Consider the following 16,516-nt stretch of genomic DNA (forward strand, 5'->3'; position numbering starts at 1 on the left):
ATAAATCTCAGATTATTTTCATTATTATTAATTGTTATCATTTAAAATAAAACTGTTTTGATTTTGTTAAACACCTTTCACAGAGAGGACATGTGGGAGTTTTTAGAAAATCTGTTAAAGAGGCTGAAGAACATCGACAAGGCAAGTATAAATGTTTACCACAGTCACAATGTTAAAGGGTTCCTTTTTTATTATTAAAAGGTTTTTTATTTAAATCATCCAAATCATCAAAGAAGAACTAGCTCAACGCCGCTAAGCTCTGGCTTCTGGGCCCAATTTCATAGAGCTTCTCAGCAAAAAAATTTGCTAAGCATGAAATTTCTTCCTTGATAAAAACAGGATTACATGTACCAACCAAATTTCTATTTGTTGCACATTACTTGTTACTAGTATTCAGCTGTTGTTTGCTTATCCTGAGAATCACCTTGAAATTTGGTTGGTAATCCTGTTTTTATAAACAAAGAAATTTTATGCTTAGCAAATTTTGGTTCTTAGCAGCTGTATGAAATTGGGTCCTGGTAAGCAGTGGAGCCAGTTTGTGTGCAGTTGGAATGGGTTACTGTGGGTTATGAACATTCAAGAATGCGATTTCTCAGGATTTTTCCTGTTTATAAGATTTCTCAAAGTCTCATTTAAAATGAAATATTTTTCCTAAAAAAGTAAAGCAAACACTTAAAGCCATTGGATACTTTCGGAACAGATTTTTTGTTTAAGTTCACAGATTTACAAATGACTTACAGGGTTTACAGAAGGTAATGTTGAAAGACTTTTCTTAAAATATTACTCCATGAAATTCTTTACTTTTTGAGAAAACATTAAAACATTTTAGTTCGTGCTAACGAGAATTGCGGATTTATTTTAAACACATGTCATGACACGGCGAAACGTGCGGAAACAAGGGTGGGTTTTCCCGTTATTTTCTCCCGACTCCGATGACCAATACTGTTTAACAAAAGTGTCCAATGGCTTTAAGGGAGAAAGCAATAGTCCACATTGTGTCCAAACGTGTAGTTTTGTGTTTCTGGTGATGTACATGTACAGAGTCTCTAAAACTCCTGAATTTGTTACACCTAGGAGGTTCTAGGTAGAGAATAAGAGCAAACCCACGTGTGCCACCTTTTTGTCAAGAATTTCCACATTCCTAAGTTGAAACTGATGAAAATTTGTCAACTTCCAATTCTAAGGGGAGTTAATACTGAATGCTCACATGGAATAAATGAGTTCCATTTTTTGTAAAGAAACCTCATACTTCTCTAGTTTGGCATCATTTGAGCTCCCTAAAAAATGCAGATTTTCACATTTTTAAAATTTTCGTTCCTGTAACGTTTACATGAGCTCTTCCCGGTTAAAAAAACTTCGAAAGATTCTATTCCCAGGTATTTCACAGTTCATTGAATCCACAGGTTTCATAAACACTGGATGTGGTTCTCTTTTATTCCGGTGGCCTTCACCTTCACCGATGTTGATCGTCCTTTGTTGTACCTTCCAAATATATACTCCGACCTTCACCCGTTTGACACGTCAGGTTTTTTGGGACCCACAATGTCTGGCATCTGAGAATGCTCGAATTAGACTCACTATCAGCCCTGTATGCTGCGTTTCTAAAACGGCAAGGGCACCACGGCATTTTCTCCTTGGTAAAGTGATAGGGGCACCTAATGAGGAAACTGTAATTTTCTACTGGAGCATTTCAAGGGTACCAAGGCAATGTCCAGGGGGCATGGAGGCAATTACCTTTGTTGCCTCCGTGAAGTATCAGGCCTGCACAATGCCAAAATTATATGATGAATGATTTCTACAGATCAGTAATTTCAAAATTTCATGGTCCGAATGATCAAAATGTCCATTTCATAAAAAATGCTTATCAATTTAAAACAAATAAATATAAATAAACAAATGAATGTGTTACTTTGAAAATAAATATTTCTTTTTTTCAAACAAGTACACTCTTGATAAAAAAAACACCCTCATTTACATGTACCGGGAGCTCCAAAATATGCAAAAGCAAATTAATGAATCCGAACAAATGTCACTAATAAACTTGTAGTTCTGAGCCGATGGTGTATGAGATTTGATTGTAAAAAAGGTTTGCGGTAACACCATGTAATGACTATCTCTAATGAGTTTGGGTGGTTCTGAAAAAAACTGTTGGTTTCAACTCGACGTTTCGATCAGCATGCTCTGATCGTCTTCTATTTCCACTATGCAAAGTTTCAAATCCTGCTTAGATTTGATTGTGATTGCTCTTACAAAGGTAAACAATGGGGTCCACATTTGTCAGCAGAACAAAGAGTTGAACAAAGGAGTCTTTAAGGCCATTACACACTTGTGTGTGGGCTTATAGGGTGCCCTTGAGGGAATAATTGAACAATGAATCCCTCACAGTTTGTCTTTGTTCAACTTGGAACCCACAGAGAAATTCTTTAGCAAGGGGAATTACAATAAGAACAATAAGAAGAAGAACAATATAAGACAGAAGAACACGGTAAGAACAATATCAGGACTGCTGATTTTTTACATTTTACTGACTCTCCACCTGAATTAAACCAGTTATTTTGGTTTGACGTTACCTCGTACTAGTTTGGCATCACTGAGCTCAGAAAAACGCTGATTAAAATGTTGCTGTACTCGCCACTTTCTGCGCTTAAGCACCGCTATTGAATTTTTTGATAAATTAAATGTTATTTTGATTCAATTCTTCTCTCCAGGTGCGATTCTTCACCAGCGATATTGTTTATAAATTATGTGACCATTTTGCTGAGCTGAGAGACACCACTGTGAAGTAAGTGATGGTTTCCTTTCATGTTGCTTTTTAAATTTCTTGCCACTTCTTGAGAATTCCAAGCCATAACATCGCGGGATAGAAAATATACCTGGATGCCATAGTTGTTTTCCATAATTTTTGTGGAAGTGTCGTGGCCGAGCGGTTAAGAGCACCGAATTCAAACTCTGATGTTTTTGATCAGCAGAGTGTGGGTTCGAACCTTGAGTCGTGACACTTGTGTCCTTAAGCAAGACACTTTACCATTGCTTCGTCTTTCAGATGGGACGTTAAGCCGTTGGTCCCATATGTTATGTAACGCATGTAAAAGAACCCAGTACACTTATCGAAAAGAGAAGGGGTTCGCTTTGGTGTTCCTGGTCCGACCGGCAGCAAATTGCGCCACAGCACCTTGTAAAACATTACATGGTGCTATCAGAATTAGGTCTCATAATTCAAACGTAGTCCCACATCTTGCAGGAAATACTGTATGTTACAGCGCCAGGAGCGTCACTGTGTGACGGAAATTTGCGCTATATAAGAAGCCACAATTGTTATTATTATAACTCTAGACCTAGTTGACAGCATTCAATCTTAGAGGTGATGATGAAACGATAAGGAAAAGCACATGTGTTTGCCAGACGCTCAGCGTGGGCTAATGAGCAACATTCTTTTGACCTTGAGGGAGCTCTACTCATATGATATCATGCGATCACATTTATTGTTAACATTTTGATATATGGAATGTGGGTACGGCCGTCGATTTCACCAAACTCTTCCTAACTCAGGAGTAACCTTGTGACTCATTACGATTTAAGTTCCGTATCCGTAGATGTTAGGATGCATTGAACCCTTCCTAAGTTTGGATGAGTTACTAGTCCTAACTTGCGATGAGATTACTCCTAGTGTTTTGTGAAATCGGCTTCTGGTCACATGTTGTCAGAAAGCTTCAAATATTTTGAAAGTGAAATTTCATTCTGTTCTTTCTCTTTCTGTTTTTTTCCTTCTCTTTCTTAGAGATGCCCCAAACCCCAAGCCCTTCCTCCTTCATCCCTGTCTGATCAGTGAGGAGGCAGAGAGGGAATTCTTACGAGAGACAACAGAGGTCATGTTAGTCCTCATGCTCCCGGCCGGTATCGCTAACTCAGACACCGCCAGGCATTTGTTGCGGGAAATCATCACATGCGGAGGTTTGTATAATTTCTAGAGACATAAGTCCGGTTCATACTTCCTGGGAATGCGAGTGGGAAGCAAATGTTGGGGTTTCAAATTCACAAAAAATAATACGCAGATGACCTCTCTTGCGAGTATTGCTGCGAAAACAGAGAAATGTGGCGTCAAATTCGCTTCGCATTTGCATTCGCAGGAAGTATGAACCGGGCTTAATTTACCATATTTTTGACTGCATGAGGGTGCTTTCATCAAGGAATGCCACAGTTTCATCTTATACATGGACAACAAATACTAACCAACACTTTGTCTACTTTGTAATCTTGTGATGAAACAGTTAAGGAAAATACTACTTGTCAACACTACTTGCCGAAAATCCTACTCGTCAACACTGTAAATAATACAAATAACATGGAGATGTATGTAAGTCCACGTAGTGTTTTAAGTCCCTACGTGAGATGTACATTGAGGTGACTTCTTTTGTTCTTAGGTCTACACTACAAATGTAGCCCTACACTCCTTATTTTGTACGCTTAAAGGATTTGGGTACTTTTTCAAAATGTCCATAGATTTACATTAAACTTACAGGGTGTGAAGATAATGATAGTGGAAAGCTTCCCTTCAAATATTACTTACTGAGGTGCTGTAGTTTTTGAGAAATGAGTAAAACAATGTCATGAAAATACGTTTGTAAATGATTAAATAATTTCCTTCTCATGAGACGGAAATTATTTTCATGACATTGTTTTACTCATTTCCCAAAAACTACAGCACCTCAGCACGTAATATTTTCAGGGAAGCTTTCTACTATCATTATCTTCAAACTGTGTAAGTTTAGTGTAAATCTGTGGACGTTGTGTTTTTTGTCCTACAAAAGTTACATAGACCCTTTAAGGAAAATCGTATTCTCCTAAACTGTAAATAACACTGTAAACAAGTGTAAGTCCCCATAGTGTTTCAAGTCCCTACATTGTGTTGACTTCTTATAAGCGTTACATTCCTTTGTTTTGTACACTTAAGTAACACTGTAAATAAGACTGTGTGGATTTGTGTAAAGCCCGGTTAATACTTCATGCGAATGCGAAGCAAATTTGACGTGAATTTGACGTCACAACCCTCCTTACGCAGCAATATTCGCAAGTGAGTTGAGCGGAGCTGGACTGCTGCGAATTTTTCGTTGCGAATTTGTGACGTCAACCCTTGTATCGCATTCGCATTCGCAGGAAGTATGAACTGGGCTTAAGTCCACAAGTGTTTCATGTCCCTACATTATGTGGACTTCATTTGCTCTCAGGTCCACACTTTTTTTGTAGCATTAAAACATCATAATTCTCCGTTTTTATGTGTTTGTGTATAGTACTGAAACCTGTGGTGGACATGATCTGTGACCCGTACTTCGTCAACAGTATGCTGGTGTCGTTTCTTGAGCATCGAGAGATCCTGGCAGAGAACCACAAGCGGAAATACGCCTATGCAGCCTCGTATGAAGAGTTCATTAAACTCATCAACTTGTGCAATGAAATACAGGAATTACAACAAATAAGGTAGGAAGTGGTTTTCAGGACTTTTGTCCTTGTTGTTGGTAATAATAACAAAAATGCAATCATTAATGCGATGCCACTCCCTCTTCTGCCATATCCGTCAACTTCCAGAAGAAACTCCATCACATGCCGCCCTCAAGCTGAGCGTCAACGCTTGAGGGGGACTCCGTCCTGGCCAAGCCTGGAAGAGACCCAGAGGGCGACCACGCAACACCTGGTTGCGCCAGCTAGAAGTGGACCATGACTCACCGGCACAGCAGCTGTGGCAGTCTTCAACAAATTGTTTGGTTTGGGTGGCTCTATGTCCACCTTGATAGACCATAGAGTATGATGGGGATTTCTTTCCTGTAATCCATTCAAAGGAGCTGGCCTACGAGTGGTTTAGTAATTTTTGGGGGAAAGCAAGCCAAACAAGTGTGTTTAAGAATAAGTTTCTGCTGGAAGAGAGTGATGTTGTGCATTTGTCTTAGGTCTTCAGGAAGTGAATTCCAGAGTCATGGTGTTATGTTGGGAAAACGCCCTGTAAGTGGCCAGGCGAGTCCGAGGAACATGAAGCATATTGCTGATAGATCAGGCCAGCCGTCGATTTCACCAAACTCTTCCTAACTTAGGATTAATCTTAGGACTTAGGACAAGTAAAGTTCCGTATCCGAAGACATAGGACGCATTGAACCAATCCTACGTTAGGTCGGGTTACTCGTCCTAACTCGAGATAGGATTAATCCTAGCGTTTCGTGAAATCGCTGCTGGTTTAGTTGTTCTGGGTGTCAACAAATTTTGTATTTAGGGCGGAGCCGAACCACCTTTACAGTTATTTGAAAGGGGAAAACAACGTTCAGTTAGCTTTTTCACAATCCTAACTATTGATCAAAATTGAAAGCCTGGGAACCTTCTTTCCAATTCTGATGTCAATTTCTCCTCTTCAGGTATCACATCATCACTGAAATAATGCATGCCACCATGATCCAAGATCTGAAGAAATCCCGAGGACCGGAGGTCGATAAGTCAGCCAAGAGCAGGGGTAAGGCCAACCTTCTCAGAGTGCGCAATCTCAAGAGGTACATCAACCAGGTAAGACGATAACTCTCAAAGCTTGGGAATAAAATTTATTAAAAAAAAGTGTCAAGACTTCCTCTAGGCCCAATTTCATGAAGCCGTTAAGCAGAAAATACTGCTTGACAAATTGTTATGCTACATGTCAGCAATAATTGAGTCGGGCACCAGCCACAACAATGCTAACATTGACATTCTGAGGTCGTTCTGAGGTATAGACTGCTCCCCTGTCTATATCCTCAAGGATAAAGACCTGTAGACCTGCCAGATGTCTTGAAAGCCTAATAATATTGGTGGATAAACTGCAGTGAAGAAGCTTTCAAGCTTTTTCTGCGTTATGATTGGTCTCCTCCAAAGTGACATAATTTGTCAGCTACATACATCAGCAGTTACATGTAACTGTACTGTTTATTGTCTACTGCTGCGTGTGCATATCTTGTATGTAGTAAATTGAAATGTGTGAATGGAAAGCGAGGTCAAATGAACATCTGGTAGGATCCCGCCAGGTACTCAAGTCTGGTGTCTGGCGTTATTCATGAGAAATTGTTACTTGATTCTTGTCATTTTTACAGTGCAAAGTTGCCAAAGTACAGTGCGAGAGACGCCTTGCGCTTCTTGGCGGGCCAGAGTACCAGGTGTACAACCGGTCGGCACACTCCAAACCACTGGACGATCTCAGACCACAGAGGGTTCTCACGCTGGATGAGATCCTATCCAACAAGGTGGCTAGGGCGTACCTCACTAACTTCCTCAAGAAGGACGGCAAGGATGACCTCCTCAAGTAAGATTGGATTAAATAAGATTAGATTAGATTTCGTTTTTTGCTATTTATATAAAATACAACAATACGTAGAAATTGCCTTTGCTCTTTTGCTTAAAAATACATAGAAATATGGTAAACGTGGTTAATGTTTATGTGTGAAAAATATGATAAATTTATTATATCAAAAGAGCTAGAATTCATCAGACTATTTCACTCAAAGCCGTTTGTTAAGATCAAAATAAAAAATAAAAATATAGATTATGCAAGTCTTGCATGTTTTCAAAACATTTGAGTGAAACTTTTGTCCTGTCATAAGACTAATAATGACTAGTTCTTATGGACCGTTTACTTTTCACGAGTGCCCTGGTCATTGGGCCAATAACATACCTATAATCTTTCTCAGCTCCCTGGAGAGTATACAACCCTGAGCTGCCGTCAAACACAATATCAACCTCTACCCTCACAGACATACATTTATACCCCTGGGTGAGGAGTTGTAGCATTTACAAAATGTGTAGTGATCGATTCGTTTTGTTTGCATTTTTATACTTTGACAGCTTCTGGGTGGCAGTTGATAGACTAAGAGCTAGTAAAAAGGTGAGACAAGAATCAATAATAGAACCACCTCGCATTTTGTTGAAATCATACATTATTAAGTCTAAACTGGTGTGATACCCTGACCACTTATTCAAATTCTCATATTATAAACAGTTGTTTGAATGGCACCATCTAACTTTTCTCAACTCTAGCGATGTCCCTTGTGGATTCCAAAGGATGACCCTACCTTTAATACAGGGCACTGCTAGGGTGAAAATAATGTCTCATGCTGATCCTTTTGACAGTGTTGTAACCAAGTCATTTTTGCTCAAGTCAAATCAAGTCACAAGTCAAATTTTGGCAAGTCAAGTCACAAGTTACATAAAGTCCTGAAATAAGCCCACTCCCATGATGTTGTGACACACTTAAATACAACCAAAACCTGTAAAAAGACTAGTTAAAGGCAGTGGACACTATTGGTAACTACTCTAAATAATCATTATCATAAAACTTTTCTTGATTAAGAGTAACGGGGAGAGGTTGATAGAATGAAACATTGTGAGAATGAAAAACAGCTCCCTCTGAAGTGACGTAGTTTTCGAGAAAGAAGTAATTTTCCAGGAATTTGATTTCAAGACCTCAGATTTAGAATTTGAGGTTTCAAATCAAGCATCTGAAAGCTCATACCTTCGTGTGACCATGGCGCGACAAGGGTGGTTTTTTCCTATCATTAATATCTCGCAACTTCGACGACCAACTGAGCTTAAATTTTCACCGGTTTGTTATTTTATGCATATGTTGAGATACATCAACTGTGAAGACTAATCTTTGACAATTACCAATAGTGTCTACTGCCTTTAATCCATAAATTCTGCACCTGTAGCTTTGTCTGCATATTCGTACATTTTTAACGACCAGTATTATGACAAAATCACTCAAATACATTAGGATGTTGATAGCAGCATCGTCGCTGAAGACTTGATTTTGCCACATTTAATTAAAACTTTTTAACTAAAACTCAAATTGATTCAAGTCAATTCTCAGCTCTCAAGTAATTTTTCCCCTAGTCAATTCAAGTCACAGGCAATGAAATTGGTGAGTAGAGTTTGATGCGAGTTCAAAACAGCAGCTTTATTCAACAACATTGTTTAAAGACTTTTGGTTTTGTAATTTGTTTTTGTTATAGGCCAAGGATCAGCACATGTATGCCAATGAGATCTACCAGACCTACATAGCTACTACCAGTGCAGTCAAAGTTGACAAGGGTCATGTCAAAGGCATGGGGGACTTCTTGGCAGCTGATAAGGTCCGTCACTCATCTCTGACAAGAGTATTCGCATAATAAAAAAAATAATAGATGTTAAATTTGCATCGGGGATAAAGAATATTAATTTTGGTTTTTACCCATACACCGATGTGTGTTAGTACTGTATACTCAGTACTTCCCGAGTCCTGTGAAAAAATATCACAGGCATGTTACTCGGGTGGGATTCGAACCCACGACCCTTGCAATTCTAGAGCAGTGTCTTACCAACTGGACTACCGAGGTTGCCCGGCAGCTACAGGCATCGTAGACATCGGTGTATGGGTAAAAACCAAAATTAATATTCTTTATCCCCGATGCAAATTTAACATCTATTATATCATTGCGGTACCCGCTGCCAAAACATAGGATTCGAACTGCCTGTAGCGCTTTGTGAACTTTGTGTGAGGCTCTATATGAGTATGTTTTGTATGATTAGCTGTAGCTGTAGCCGCCAATTTTGGACACGGCCGTAACACTTGTCCACCCTCTTTCTTGTAGGGTCCAAAGTCCTGAGCAACACCCTTTATCAACAGCCGTAGCTGTAACGGCCAATAGACCGATCCATTAGGCTCTGCCCCTGGCGCATGTATGAGCAAGAACACGTGAGCCTTTCCAATGCCATTTTGCACAACTCTACCGCGCGCGCCGAGCATACGCGCACGCATGTCGGACTTTATATTGTCGGACTTTTGGTTGCACATTGGGTTGTGATTGGTCAATACGCAATAGGGCGGAGCTTAATGGATTGGTCTATTGGAAAAAAGCCTAACAGTATCTCTTGGATTAGGAACGTGGAGTGTTGCGTCAGGTTTGGTGTATCAGACTGAAGTTGTGAGTCCAATTTCATGAAGCTGCTTATAAGAACAACAAAACTATGCTTACCAGAATAAGGAAACCAGCCAAATTACCTTTCCACATGTACGGTTTGTGACTGGTATCCTGCTCTTGTCCACTCTCTTTCTTGTAGGGTCCAGAGTCATTCTACAGCGCTCAGCATCAGGTCTACCAAGAGCTTGATGAGACGTACTATCCATCGTTCTTAGTCAGTGACACCTACACTAAACTCATGTCTTCGCTGGGTGAGCAGAGAGACAAGGGGGCCAGGGAGGACCTCAGCCCGGAGGTCCTTGAAAAGAAAGGCTTTAATACCAAGGTAATCATAGTCAAGTGGTTGGACTGAAGGACTTGCAATCACAAGGTTATGGGTTTGAATCCCCCAGCTAACCACTGATTTCACAATGACTGGAATAAATATTGTCATCTAGTTAATGAATCACAATTTCTTGATTTGTGTAATTCATAATCATAGACGTTAAACCAATGTTTGTACGAGAGAGATTGGTTGTTGCCAGCTTGGTGTTTATATCCCCTTGTGGGAGTTTGCCGAGTTTCCTTGATGGGAAGATCATTCAAACAAACAAACAACAAACAAACAATCAGTTAGCGACACTATTAGTAATTTCAGTTCTGTCTCATTGTTTCTGCCCTGTTTGGATGTCACTTAGGAATGAGAAATTTCAGACTTTTATCTGAATTCATGCCAGACGTTTTTATGTGTGCTCGATGAAAAAAATAAATCTTCTCTCTTCAGGATGTCAGGTGAAGAAACATCCTGCTTTTTGGTTTACTTCTATGTTTCTGAGGATACTGTTGCTAGTAGCTCTTAGAAATCATTTATCCTAACTAAGCCTGTACATGTATGATACCTTTAAAGGGTTTTGGTACTTTTTGTCCGACACAAAACACAAATGTCCACAGATTTACATAAAACGTTAATGGCATAAAGATAATGATGGTAGAAAACTTCCCTTAAAGTGTTATTTGCTGAGATGCTGTAGTGTTTTAGAAATAAGTAAAACAATTTCACACACAAAATAAATTTAGCCAATACATTGTACATGTACAACGGACTTACGCGACTCTCTCAAAAACATTGCTATTTGATTTTCACTTTTTTTGTGTCAAAAACTTGATGACTATTGATACTAAACTATATTACATTCATCTTCATTCACAGTGAGTAGGGATTCATGATTAATCGACAAACTGACAAAAGGTATCAAAACTCTTGAAGAGTCACAGCTGATTGAATGAAAGACTTTTGTGTAGATTTATACTCGATTTCCTCATACCATTTATTCTCACAAATTCATATTCAACCTGTATGTTATTAATCAGGTCAAGCCTGAAGTTCTGCCAACGGATGAAACCAGCTTTGAAGAGCAGACAGTGTCCGTCATGAGTAAACTTCAATTCGTTGATGAGAGACTCAGCAGTAAACAACAGGCACTGAGTAACCTCAAGAGCGCTCACTCATCGGACTCAAAGGTAGGATACTGAAACTCAAGGGCAGGGTACTGAAACTCAAGGGTTTGGTACTGAAACTCAAGGGTAGAGTACTGAAACTCAAGGGTAGAGTACTGAAACTCAAGGGTAGGGTACTGAAACTCAAGGGTAGGGTACTGAAACTCAAGGGTAGAGTACTGAAACTCAAGGGTAGAGTACTGAAACTCAAGGGTAGAGTACTGAAACTCAAGGGTAGAGTACTGAAACACAAGGGTAGAGTACTGAAACACAAGGGTAGAGTACTGAAACTCAAGGGTAGAGTACTGAAACTCAATGGTAGAGTACTGAAACTCAAGGGTAGAGTACTGAAACTCAAGGGTAGAGTACTGAAACTCAAGGGTAGAGTACTGAAACTCAATAGTAGGGTACTGAAACTCATGGCTAGGTTACTGAAACTCAAGGGTAGGGTACTGAAACTCAAATGTAGGGTACTGAAACTCAAGGGTAGGGTACTGAAACTCAAGGGTATGGTACTGAAACTCAAGGGTAGGGTACTGAAACTCACAGGGTAGGGTACTGAAACTCAAGGGTATGGTACTGAAACTCAAAGGTGGGGTACTGAAACTCAAGGGTATGGTACTGAAACTCAATGGTAGGGCACTGAAACTCAAGGGTGGGGTACTGAAACTCAAGGGTAGGGTACTGAAACTCAAGGGTATGGTACTGAAACTCAAAGGTGGGGTACTGAAACTCAAGGGTGGGTTACTGAAACTCAAGGGTGGGTTACTGAAACTCAAGGGTGGGGTACTGAAACTCGAGGGTAGGGTACTGAAACTCAAGGTAGGGTACTGAAACTCAAAGGTGGGGTACTGAAACTCAAGGGTATGGTACTGAAACTCAATGGTAGGGCACTGAAACTCAAGGGTGGGTTACTGAAACTCAAAGGTGGGGTACTGAAACTCAAGGGTGTGGTACTGAAACTCAATGGTAGGGCACTGAAACTCAAGGGTGGGGTACTGAAACTCAAGGGTAGGGTACTGAAACTCAAGGTAGGGTACTGAAACTCAGTGGTAGGGCACTGAAACGCAAGGGTGGGTTACTGAAACTCAAGGGTGGGGTACTGAAACTCAAGGGTAGGGTACTGAAACTCAAGGGTATGGTACTGAAACTCAATGGTAGGGCACTGAAACTCAAGGGTGGGGTACTGAAACTCAAGGGTAGGGTACTGAAACTCAAGGTAGGGTACTGAAACTCAGTGGTAGGGCACTGAAACTCAAGGGTGGGTTACTGAAACTCAAGGGTGGGGTACTGAAACTCAAGGGTAGGGTACTGAAACTCAAGGGTATGGTACTGAAACTCAAGGTAGGGTACTGAAACTCAAGTGGTATGGATTTGTGCTGCAATGCGTTTGGTTTTATACAAGTAAAATATATTTTGTCAAGTTGCATAGTCACAAAGTTGAGTATGCATTCCATAAATGAATGCTCAAGTTTGAAAACTAATGCAGGCATACTGGTCGAGTGTTATCAATGTAAGCTACTCTTTGGTCGTCAAGTTTTTGAACCCTAGCAGACAAGATATGGACAGGTACATTTCTTTTTACAGTATTTTTTGCAACAGATCTTATAAGTGAAAAGCCGTGGCAAACGTCAACCCCCTTTTCCCCCCTGAGTTTTTATACAGAGGAGTTGATACCTAGGAAGATGATAAGTTCTTGACATCGGGAGGTTATCAAAAGTTGTGTTTGCAGTTTAAAGAGTACCCTCAACCAAAGACCCAAGCAACTTCCAAAAATAATATTAAAAAAGGTCTACCATCAGAGGGAATAATTTCAAGATTGACTTGTGAAACCGATTAGTGTTAAATAATCCAGATAACCAGTCGGATTGTGATTTTATTCTTATACAGATGCAGCAAATGTTGGAGAAGGAAATCGAGCAGCTCCGTCTTGAGAAACTATCCCTAGAGGTTTACATTGAAAGGACCGATTTATGGTGTGACTACATCGGCAAGTGGAGAACGGACATCTGCTCTGCTCAGGTGAGTTACTTGTGGAATCCATCACATCTGGGTACCATAGGTACTCTAGAATGTGACCTTTTAGGCTGGAGAATTGGTGGTTGCCTTAAAGACACTGGACACTATTGGTAATTGTCAAAGACCTGTCTTCTTACTTGGTGTATCTCAACATATGCATGAAATAACAAACCTGTGAAAATTTGAACTCAATTGGTCATCGAAGTTGCGAGATAATAATGAAAGAAAAAACACCCTTGTCACACAAGGTTGTGTGCTGTCATCAGATGCTTGATTTTGAGACCTCAAATTCTAAATCTGAGGTCTCGAAATCAAATTCGTGGAAAATTACTTCTTTCTCGAAAACTATGTCACTTCAGAGGGAGCCGTTTCTCACAATGTTTTATACCATCAACCTCTCCCCATTACTCGTTACCAAGTTAGGTTTTATGTGAATAATTATTTTGAGTAATTACCTACAGTGCGATCCACTGCCTTTAAATTTGCGATGGCATGGATTGTGAGTGACTGGTTTAATAGAAACACTGATGAGTGACGCATCATTTGAACCTGTCACCTCTGAGTACTATCCAGGTGTTCTAGAATGTCACCTTTCATGCTTGAATGTGGTGCGCTAGACGCTTGGCCATCACTCTCCTGATGTATCAAATCCAAGTGTACAGACTTTCTTTAAATGACGTTCCACAAAAGGTTGTGAGTAGTGGAGCATCCCCGATGAAATCTAACAGTTTTTGAATCAGTGCGGTACCGCCGTAACATTTAGGATCGGAACAGCCTCTAGCCATCGGGCTAGCTCAGTGTTCTTGTGCTAAGACTCTGCTCAAAAGTCGTGGCTTTGAATCCCATCAAGTGATTTGCATGTGTTTTTTCCCCCCAACTGAATAAAGTCTTATAAAATAAACTGATTATTCTTTTTGTCCATAGATCTTGGACGAGGGTGACAAAGTTGTCCCCTATTATGTGATAGTGGTACATCCTATCGACCCATCAATATCCATACCAGGATGGGTCGTTTCACGACGTCTGGGGGATTTCCATGCGCTGCAGCAGAGATTAAAAGAGGTACTTCAAACATTCTAATTCAGCCATTTTGACCTGAAAATTTAGATTTAGATTTTAAAGAGTTTTTTATTTATATGTTCTGGAAAGCTATCAGCATTTACTTAAACCTTTGAGAAAGTTTCTGCTTGGGTTGAAATGTCTGGCCGTTTATTTATACCAAAGTTGGTACTCAGTTTGCAACAGCTAGTTCTTTTTTCCCGCTCTTGTCAAATATTTTACTTTTTTATACAATCTCACCCTAGCTGCATCAATCTTCGATTAAAAATGTCAAATATTTTTCTGGTTATAATAATATAGCATGCAGTGCTTATAAAATATTAACTTCTATTTTTGTGAAAAGGCAATAACTTGATATGAATGTTTCTGAAATTTTACAGTGCTCTAAGTGGGTTGGTAAAATGGAGCTGCCACAGGTTAGCAGGAAACCGTTCAAGAAAGTTGATCAGGACTTCTTGACAAACTCACAAGTGACATTGCAGAAGTACCTCACAGTAAGTCATTAATATATCACTATAGACCGCATTGAGTATCCTTTTTTTGCTATGAAAGTCGCCAACTTGTAGGTCAAACCGTATGCCTGCCAAACGCGTACATCAATGAAGCACGTAGCATGCAGCATTCCCGGTTAGATTTCTACGGCACATGCACGCACATACCCATGCACACATGCACAGACGCCATCTTGTAGGGCAGATACTTGAACGGTGACGTCATATTCAATACGGTCTATTGATAAGGTACCATCAGCAGGGTTTTCCCAAGACTTGTGGGCTAGTCTTTAAATTTCTGTTGTGGTGATGGCGTTCCGACTCTCTCCGCGATACCCACGACACTCGCAATATTCTCGCGAGACTGCTGGCTCCCCGAGGCTACTGTTCTCACGCTGTGTGCAGTCTCAGTTAATGGGGGAGTAGTAGTCGGCAGTCAGCAGCTTCACGCCAGAGCAGTGATCTCGTGAGAGCAGTATTCAAACGCGGAAACCTGAATTATTACGCCACCACCACAACTTGACTATCTGCGACAGACAAGTAACAATTTTGTCACAAGTCTAGGTTTTCCCTGAACTTTTTGAGTGAATTGCCAGCGAGAGCCGGGCCCACTTTCATGGCTCTTTCAGAAGCAGGGAATTCCACACTTAATTATGTCAAGCGTATTTCACAGGTTAGCAGTGAATTTGTACTAGTACGCGTGCGTACTCTACATTACTAGGCTTTCTCTGTTTACACAGCTACATGTAGTGCAGAATATTTGCCACATGCACGGTAAGCGGGAATGGTGATTGTAAGCGCTGAATTGATGGCAAGCAGAGCCATGAAACTGGGCCCAGTTAGCTTAACATAGTGACTGGTTTCCCTTCAACATTGTCAACATTTTATAAGTTTTAATCCTACATGAATGATGAATGTAGATATATACAAGAAAACTGAACTTTCAAATGGGTTAGCGTTTCTGCATTTGTTTATGTATTAATAAATTTTCTGAATGTTTTTCTTGAAAATAACAGTCACAGTGGGAAATATTAACAAGATTAGCATTGTCTATGGCGTATGGTAATGATTATACAGAAATGAATGGTTTCTAAGCATTCTCCTTTTTTTTTTTTTTTTTTTTTTTTTTTGACAGTCTGTTATTCAAGATGAGACACTGAGACACAGTGAGGTTCTATACACCTTCCTGGTACCCACTCCTGAATGCCTGAGAACAGCAAGGTAAGTCTTGCCATGCGGTTACCAGGGTAACTTTTCCATAAATATTTGTCAGCGTAAATAAACCGTAAAAAAAAACAGTTAAAAGCAATATATATCACATTGTATTTTGATTGGTAACCTGTTTTTTGCTAAGCAAGAGTTCAATATTTTAAGCAAATTTGGGCACTTGAGCGTCTGTAAGAAACTGTCTCTGTTTTGTATAGATAGAAGATTATTTTCTTGACATGGCTTTTTTAGTTAACTAACTAGTCAAACTAAGGGTGCGTTCATTTAGCTTCCCTGGGTCGACCC

The 16,516-nt window shown here is 39.9% G+C and overlaps 1 protein-coding gene across 2 annotated transcripts in view; it reads left to right on the plus strand.

The window, feature by feature from the left end:
- The window catches only part of LOC139935693 (sorting nexin-25-like), a 38,680-nt gene that overhangs the window by 14,657 nt on the left and 7,507 nt on the right, over nt 1-16,516 (plus strand). For both annotated transcript variants that reach the window (XM_071930226.1, XM_071930225.1), the window contains exons 5-18: nt 84-141; nt 2,709-2,782; nt 3,779-3,951; nt 5,289-5,475; nt 6,399-6,543; nt 7,098-7,306; nt 7,846-7,885; nt 9,012-9,131; nt 10,099-10,284; nt 11,310-11,459; nt 13,326-13,457; nt 14,379-14,516; nt 14,894-15,007; nt 16,140-16,225. In XM_071930226.1, the coding sequence (XP_071786327.1) occupies nt 84-141; nt 2,709-2,782; nt 3,779-3,951; nt 5,289-5,475; nt 6,399-6,543; nt 7,098-7,306; nt 7,846-7,885; nt 9,012-9,131; nt 10,099-10,284; nt 11,310-11,459; nt 13,326-13,457; nt 14,379-14,516; nt 14,894-15,007; nt 16,140-16,225 (1,812 nt within the window). The remainder of the gene's footprint in view (nt 1-83; nt 142-2,708; nt 2,783-3,778; nt 3,952-5,288; nt 5,476-6,398; nt 6,544-7,097; nt 7,307-7,845; nt 7,886-9,011; nt 9,132-10,098; nt 10,285-11,309; nt 11,460-13,325; nt 13,458-14,378; nt 14,517-14,893; nt 15,008-16,139; nt 16,226-16,516) is intronic.

This window comes from Asterias amurensis, chromosome 4, assembly GCF_032118995.1.
Source record: "Asterias amurensis chromosome 4, ASM3211899v1".
Lineage (NCBI taxonomy): Eukaryota > Metazoa > Echinodermata > Asteroidea > Forcipulatida > Asteriidae > Asterias > Asterias amurensis.